Source organism: Chaetura pelagica, unplaced genomic scaffold (assembly GCF_000747805.2).
Source record: "Chaetura pelagica isolate M959 unplaced genomic scaffold, ChaPel_1.0 scaffold829, whole genome shotgun sequence".
NCBI classification, from domain to species: Eukaryota; Metazoa; Chordata; class Aves; order Apodiformes; family Apodidae; genus Chaetura; species Chaetura pelagica.
The window spans coordinates 830,159-838,435 of record NW_009954535.1 but is presented as its reverse complement, the minus strand read 5'-3'; the positions used below and the strand labels follow the sequence as shown (position 1 = coordinate 838,435).

The 8,277-nt window shown below is 47.8% G+C and overlaps 2 protein-coding genes across 2 annotated transcripts in view; one reads left to right on the top strand and one right to left on the bottom strand.

The window, feature by feature from the left end:
- The window catches only part of MED12L (mediator complex subunit 12-like), a 109,235-nt gene that overhangs the window by 18,478 nt on the left and 82,480 nt on the right, over positions 1 to 8,277 (top strand). The window contains 3 exon segments of the mRNA XM_010004741.1: positions 757 to 883; positions 1,866 to 2,074; positions 4,056 to 4,232. Coding sequence (XP_010003043.1) covers positions 757 to 883; positions 1,866 to 2,074; positions 4,056 to 4,232 — 513 coding nt within the window.
- GPR171 (G protein-coupled receptor 171) lies at positions 5,823 to 6,785 on the bottom strand. Its single transcript, XM_010004731.1, has one exon. The coding sequence runs from the start codon at positions 6,783 to 6,785 to the stop codon at positions 5,823 to 5,825; it is 963 nt and encodes a 320-aa protein (XP_010003033.1).

The following is an 8,277-nucleotide window of genomic DNA, read 5'->3' as shown; positions in this document are numbered from 1 at the left end:
TGTAAGGGTCACGTTCGGTAGATCTCCCCGGTTCCGAGGGGAAGGGAAGAGCTGCACCCGGCGGCATCCCGGGTGTGAGGGGCTGCCCGGGTGTGAGGGGCTGTCTGTCTGCCCTGGCACCGGCACCCCGGGCTGGCTGTGCTGGGGGGTCCCAGCACTGCACGGGCCTGCCCTTCCCATGGGCTTTTTCCTAGAAAAAAGGGCCCCCAGGGTGATGGTGCCTGTTCAGCCCGGGGTGGGACAGGCCAGGGAGAGCTCCCGGGCTGTCCGTGCAGACACAGTGTGAGTGTCACTGCCCCTCCCTGCTGCTCCTGCCCCTCTGCACAGAGCTGTGCCGAGGGCTGGGCTGCCTGGGCCTCACCCCAGCCCACACCACTCAGGGCAGAGATGTTTGCCCCACTTATGGTGATATTTAGTGTAGTTTACACAAGCAAGAGGAGTTACATTTCGTGTTCACGTTGGTCCTGGAAGTTCTGGATCTTAAATTTCTGCTTTTTCTATGAAACTGTGTCACTGCAGAGGATGGGTCTTGTCTTGGGCCTTCCTTTTCAATAAGTAACCCCAAGTGATTAAATAAAACACCTTAGCAAAAACCAGACTGGGCAATGGGAAAAGGCTGTCTTTCTAGAGCAAGCCCAGATGTTATGGGAAGGTAGGAAACAATCACTTGGATGGTTGTCTTAGATGCAAATTGTGGGAATATCATATTTATTTGTGTGTAGATAAATGCTTTTTTCTATTTATTTAACTGTGCAGAGATGTGGTGAATCTGAAGTCCTAGATGAAAAGGAATCTCTGTCTTCAGCCTCCTTGACAGGTTCCAGTCTTCCTGTTTTTCAGGATGTCCTGCTGAGGTTTTTAGATACACAAGCTCCCTCACTGTGTGAGTATCAGCTCATGTATATTCCAAAGTAGGTCAGAAGCAACTGGTCTGCTGGCTGGCTGCTAAAGTTACTGGTTTGCTGTGGTGGGTGTGTCATGGTTTCTGAGATGACCTGCTCTGTTTTCATATGCACTTAAAAAAACCCCAACAAAATCTCCTGCCTTTTAATAGAATCTTTCTGTGGTTTTTTCTTTTCACAAAAGGATAATGGGCAGAAACTGTTTCTGCTTAAGCTGTAAGAGGTTTGGGGAAATTGCTTGCACTCTGTGCATATTTACCATCAAACACTCCCCTCTTTTTGAAATGCCCACATTCAAACTGGCTGACTTGGAAATTACACACAAGTAGTGAAGTCAAAAGCTTTTAGCTGACAAAGAGGTGGTTTGAAAAAAGGGGTTTCACTCATTGGTCTAATGAAACTGCCTGATGCTGTATCTTGTGTTCCTAATATTTTAAATACTCCTAGTTAGTGATTTTAGTTTTTTTCTGACACCCTTAGATTAAAGGGGATTTGGTGTGATTTGAAACATGGAACTGGAAACTCTCAGCATCCAAAAAAGGAGAAACTTCTTAAAAATATGTTACAAGCTCGGAGGTATTGGCAGTGCTTTGTTCTCATGCCAGTGGTGACCCTGGTTTTAATAAACCATCCAAACTATTCATGTTATTTCGACTTGTGTTTCTGGTGTGCTTGTTTTCCTTGTTTCTTTCTTTTAAAACACAACCTACAAAATTACTGGAGACGAGTCCACTGCTGGAGCCTGTCCCACGGGTGGAGCTGACAGCAAAGTGGGAACGTGCAAAGCAGGTGGGAGATGGTTCGTTCTGTGGAGACACAGAAACCTGTGCAGGATGCCTGAGATGTTTTCAGTAGGCCTGCAAAACCATTAGCTGGGGTTGGCAGTTTGGATAGTTGAAAGCCAAATATTTATAAGCTGAAAGTACAGCCTAACTTGTCTATTTATTTATTTATTTAGAGCAGCTGACCCAAATAGTGACCGTGAGAAGACAGAGTTTGTGAATTTGGTGCTGCTTTTTTCTGAGTTCACTTGGCACAACAGCTTCTCCCACGATGCCTACATGTGCACTTTGATATCCCGGGGGGGCAGTCACTGCCACCCCCAGACCACGCTGGCCAGTGGGGAGACTGTGGAGGAACACTATTCCAAGGGTCATGATGGGAAACTGGAGGTAACACTTGATGCTATTTCTCCCATGTTGGTACTTCGTTTCATTGCATGTAGATTTTCATCAAAGCATTAGTGTTTCAGATACGAGACACTAAGGTTTTCAGTCTGTGTCTCCTTCTCTCTTGCTCTCTCTTTGAGAAGACTGGAAGTGACCAGCTAACTTTGTTCTTGTGTGTAGCTGTTTTGGTGCAAATACACTGAATTGCCAGTGGTCTGGTGCTGTAAATGACTTGGGATGAGCAAAAGGCACAATGCAGACTTCTAAATGTTCCAGAGGGAAAACTTATTTGCAGGTCTTCTTCAGGGAAGAGAAGGGGGAGCTTTAGGCAGGAGGAGTCACTGAGGGGTCTTGGAGGAAGCCCCAGGTTCTGCCACAGGGCACAGCCTGGTCACCTGCCCAGGAGCCACCGTGTCCTGCATGGGCCCTGGCTGGGGACAGGGACCCAGCCCCGTGGCTGAGCGTGCACAGGCCAGGGGCAAACTGTCCCTGAGGAGCTTGTTGCCAACCAAAGCATCCTCTTGTCTTTCTGTTCAGTTCCTTTTGTGTGTTTCCTGCCTCTGCCTCGTGGCCAAACTTTTCCTGAAGTGTATGGCATTACAGGGGGTTTCTGCAAGTTGCCTTTTGTGGTACAACAAAGAAGGAGATAAACCCTGGGAAGATTCATCTTCCTGTTCTGTAGGTGTCCCCAGAGCTGGCCTTTTTGGGGGGGTATCCTGTGAGTTTATTCATTTGTAGATTTTGTGAATTAAGGTTGACCATAAAGACTTAACGTCAGTATCTGAAAACTTCCTGCCATCAGTTCTTTTTTCTGAAATGGGTGGGATTCTTGGGTTTGCCTGTGATCAGTGAAACGGGTCTTCAGCAGAATGTGACTGACATCTGTGATTTCTCTCTGGCAACTATTAGGACCAGAGTGTAATGGAACACACGGGCACTGACTCAGGAACCACTAGTATTTTTGACGATGTAGACAAGAGTGATTTTAAGGCAGATTTTGGTTCAGAATTTCCAGTAGTTTTAACTTTGGATTCTCTGCATGCCTTTGATGCCTTCTGCTTGCTGTTGTCCCTGGGTGTCTCTCCGTGCCCCTGTCTCCACCTCTTCCTCCATCAGCAGCCGTGTCCCTTGGCACCCAGACCCCCCTGTGTCAGCTCCCCTGTGCTGCCCGTGCCCCCAGCACCAGCACCCTGCCCTCCCCATGGCCCCTCTGCTCCCAGCCCCCCAGGCTGCTCAGGAGTGCCTGGGTGCCACCCAGGCCTGGGTGAGTGTGCAGATTTGCAGATGTACCCACTTCTTTGACATTGACAGACCCCATGTGGATATCTTTTCCTTTTCAAGTGACTGTTCCATCTCTTGGCTCTGTCTTTCCAAATCTGCTTCCTCCTTTTTTTTTTTTTTTTTTTCTTTACTTTTTTTAACTTCCTCTTAGCCCAATTCTGCATTGCTCCTCAATTTCCTAGTTTCTTTTTTGGGCTGGTGCTTGTTCTGCATCTATGTGGACTCCTGTGCCCAGACCTATCCCTGCAGATCCATGTGCAGGGTGTTGGGGCCCCTGTTTCTGCCTGACATCGGTCTCTCTGGTGGTTCCAAGCACACCCGTGCCTGCCTGCAATGTCTCTTGTCACCTCCCACCTCGCCCTTCTCATTATTTTCCCTCAGTCAATGAATCCCAGTCCCTGTGTCACAGCAGCATAAGAAGCCTGGAGATTGCTCTGCACTGTAATACTTTTCTTCCTGACTGGATACTGCTCCTTTAAAACTTGTCTAATAACAATGGAGATGAGCACAGAGATGCAATGTGTAGATGTCTCTGAAATGTCAGGCTTGATTATGATTGCCCTTGCTTTGTCTATCTTTGAAAAACCTCAGGTGTTTAAAAAGTAACTGTAAGGAGGAATAAAGTGGTATCTTTATATGCAGTTGCTGAATTGCCAGAGCTAGTGGTTACACTTACCTTAAACGTTTGTTTTACATGACTCAGATGTTTTCTCCGATGCCTGGGGAGCCTTGTGAGAATGTGAACTCTTCTTTAGACAGAAGAACCTCAGTGGCCAGCGAGAAGTCAGCCAAGAGGGAAAGGCTGAGAGGAGTGATTTTCCCATCCAACTACGAGCTCCTTCGCCACTTGCAGTACGCGACACGTTTCCCCATCCCCCTGGTGAGTGCCCCGGGTGTGGGAAGGGCTGCCCCGTGGTGCAGCACAGCGTGCCAGGGAGGAGAGGCCTGGGGGAGGCTGGGCAGAGGGGCTGTGCCCGAGGGCTGCCAGGGCCCTGCTGTGCCACCCTAGGGCTTGGCTGGAGCAGCTCGGCAGCGCCGTGAGGGGCGGTGACCTGTGCCAGTACGGGGACGGGCACCCCGTGAACCCACTGGGCTCCAGGCTCTACAACAGTTTGCCAAATAGAAACTTTGGGTTGTAGTTGGCCAGATGGATGAATACCAAAATATCTGAAAGCAGCAGCTCAAAAATGTCAGGGGCAGGAGGGTGTTATTGCCTCCCACCCCCTCCTTGCTCTTTCTAGCGTGGGTGTTTGGCTGCTGTTTGACTCGTGGGAACTGAGAACACCCCATGAGTAACGTCCTCAATCCCAAACCCTCATTCAGGTGACTCTTCATGTCTTCTGCTGTGCTGGAAAAAGAGCCCCAGTAGAGAACAAGCCTTGGTGCAGAATGTGGCAACCTGAGATGACTTCCTTTTCTTTTAAACAGTAGTGATAACTTTTTAGCAACATTACATCTTGTCAATATAGGAAGTTTCACATGAGAGGATGATATGATAACCACGATTGTGTTTGCATTGCATTTCTTACTCCACAAATTTTGGGTTCTGATTTATTGCCAGTGAACTGCTGTGAGGATACTGAGTGAGCTGTATCTGTTCAGGACAGTTTTGAATGCCCCCTGCAAGTCTGGTTTGTGTTTTGCCTATTTTAAGGAATATGACTTGGTTCGGTTTAGTTCCTGAAATGCTTTTGATTTGCAGAGGGAATTAATACAGGTAGCTGGATTTTGCCTATGGAGATTGATTTTTAGAATTTTGGTTATTGACTCTTCTACATATGCATTATTTTATGAAGTATTTTTTATAAATAAAGCAGGCAAAGAGAACTAATTATCTTAATTTTACTATTTCCTTGAACTTTCTGTAATAACATGCTAACTTTTTTCGTACTGTTGGAAGCAGCAGCAAGGAAAGGCAATGGAACTTGGCAAAGACAAGACATTTATTTGTAAAGACTGCGGGTGTGCTGGAAGCAGATACAATAGTTTTTAGCCAGGGCAGCTTAAAATCACTTTTGGGAGTAAATAATGCCCTCTGAAATGCTTTAGCGGTAATTGTATCTGTGAAAACTTTGGAGCTTAGGTACTGCTATTAAGTAATTTCTTCACTTCATTGCACCAAGTTACTTAATGTAGTAAGTATACAGTATTTAACTTACAAAAGGTGAGTTCAGGTGTTTATCATAAATAATTCTAAGGTATGTTTGACTCTGTCTGAACATGTTGTATTCTTAAGTGTCGCTGATCCTTGGTAGGTCGTCGCTGGTACCCTGAGTTATTTCTGGAAGGCATTATCAAGTGTTCTGGGAGGTCAGGCCTACCACGTCCGTGAAGAACAAAGCAATGATATTTATTGTCCAAGTTGTTTCCTTCTGCTCGGGCTTGCTCAGCAGGGCCGTGGTGGCTGCAGCTGCAGCCCTGCGGGTTCCCACCCTTTCCCCTTCCCCTTTAGAATCGCTGCTTTTTGCATCTACTGCTCCCCCCTGCCTTGTGCCCCTTCGTCCCTGGAAGCCTTTCCCTCTTTGGGGGCTGCAAACGCCTCAGAAAACTTCAGTCGGAAGGATTTGGAGAGATGGTAGTAGAGGATGGGGTCGAAACAGAGGTTTGATACGGCAAAGAGCAGGGTGGATTCCTTGGCTTTGAAGAGAGCTTGTTTGAGAGGGCAGCTGGTGATGGTGTCGCTCTGGCTCAGGGTGTAGGGGATGCGGACGATGTGGTAGGGCACGAAGCACAGCAGGTAGGCTGCAGTCACCAGCAGGATGTTGGTCAGGCCTTTCTTCACGTTGGGGTAACGCTCCCTGTGTTTGTTCCGGCACAGCTGCCTGACTACGAGGAAATTGGAGATCAGGATCACAACTGAAAAGTTCAGGAATATTGCTGTGCATATGAAATTAGTGAACACGTGCCAGTCTCTTCCAAATTTAGTTTTGAAACTGATACATCCTGTACCAGGTCTTTCCTCAATCGTTTTTATTGGAATAGCCATGTTGGGCACTGTGATGAGGAGAATCAGCATCCACACGACTGCAGACAACATCTTGGCAAACCCAGGCTCCTGAATGCGGTAAATCTTGGAGCTGTACATTAGCTGAAGGCAACGATCCATGCTTACAAATCCCAAAAATATAATGGATAAATACATGTTTATGTAGATCAAACAGGCTGTAACCTGACAGTGGAATATTGTCAGTTTCCAGGGCGCAACTCCTAGGTCAACAACAATCTTTACTGGCAATGCCAAAGTCAACAAAAAATCCGCCGTTAAGAGGTTAATTAAATAGATGCTCATGCACTTCTGCTTCTCAGCTCTCCGTGTGAATGCCCATAATGCGAAACAGCTTCCAATAAATCCCATCAGAAAAATCAAGGAGTAGAAAAAGGTGAAAGGTTCCATCCCTTCACCGACAAGGCATTGTGAAACATTGCTTGGCATTGTAAGCCTCTTGTGCGAGGTGGTTTTGCTGCTAGGAGACAACAAGAGCCTACAGAAAGAACCAAGAAGTCATCAGTGGCACCAGCTTTTCCTGCACAACAGTGTCATGTTTGCTACTTCTTATTAACTTCATGGAAAGAAACGCAATAGGGAGGAAATATTTTTCTCTCTGTCTGTGCTGCTTCACAGAGATTTGAGGTCTTTGTTCTCGTCTCAGAAGTTTGGGAATGTACTGGGATTTGTTCCTTAAAAGTGTGTAAACTTGTGTTTGGTTCACACACCATCTCACCCCAACCAAGACATCAAAGAAAAAGTTTGAATTTGCTTAAGATTGAGCACCTGGTTAGTAATGGTCCTATTAAAACCTCATAATTTTTGAGCAATGGAAACTATGCCTTAAGAAAGGGTAACATTTGGAGCAGTCTTGTCCTGTAACAACACTTTGGGAGTTCTGCAGTGAATGCTCTGTCAGACCAGTACAGGACATGTCAGATAGATGAGCAAATGCCTCTGATCAGTCCTAAGTCTGCAAACTGCTCTCTTCCTGCTTAACAGAGGAGAAAGTAATCTCACACTTTTATGAAGCCTTTAGAAAAACCACAATCTTTTGAAAGAAGCAGCTATTAAATAATTTTCTCATTTCCTTCACTAGAAATGATAGGGAAGAAGAACATAAGATTTTAGGCTTTTTTTTTTTTAGCTGAATATACTACTCCCTGCCTGAGGAGCTGGTTTGTTTGTGTGCCACACTGTCACCTGCATGGAACGGCGGTGGGGAAGGAGGCACAGCCATTGGAATTTCTTGGAATGAAACCCAATACATTTGTATCTTGAACAACCGCGGCAGCTTTTTATTTCCTTCAACCCCTCCTAATTTTGACATGTAAGAGAACTACCGAACCGGCAGAGTTCTTTTCTGCTGGAGATGTGCATCCAGATGTGCATCCTCTGCAAACCAGGGTGACTGCGGGTCCTGCGTTTGGTGCGGGGCGGGGGGCAGAGCCGGTGGTCTCTGTGCTGCGGGGCCGGGCGGGGCAGTCGCAGCCCCCTCCCCCAGCCCCCCAGGGCCCTGAGCCCCCGGGGCAGCGCGGGCTGAGGGCAAAGCAAGGGCTGCCCCAGGGCCCGGACCTGCCGGTGCGTGTGCCAGGGCAGCGCTCCCGCCGGGCTGGTACCGCGGGCTGGCACGGACACGCAGGGTACAGCGCCTACCTGGCCCGGCGGTCTCTGGGGTCTTCTGAGCATCAGCCCGCGGGGTCTGGTGTCTCTGGGCGGCTGCTCGCGTGTTGATCTTTCCCTCCGGCTGCCTCTGCTGGCTTTTCAAAGCGTGTCTGTGGTTTTTAAATGTGCCGATTGACGCAGTTAAAACCGGCATTCAAACAGCTGAACTACGTGGAAGTTACCGAGAAGAGAGGTGGCAGAGACACGTACGTGTTCGGGGAACAGCCCCAGAGCCTTGTTTCCTCCCCCGGGGCGGGGTCCGTGTCCCGGCACC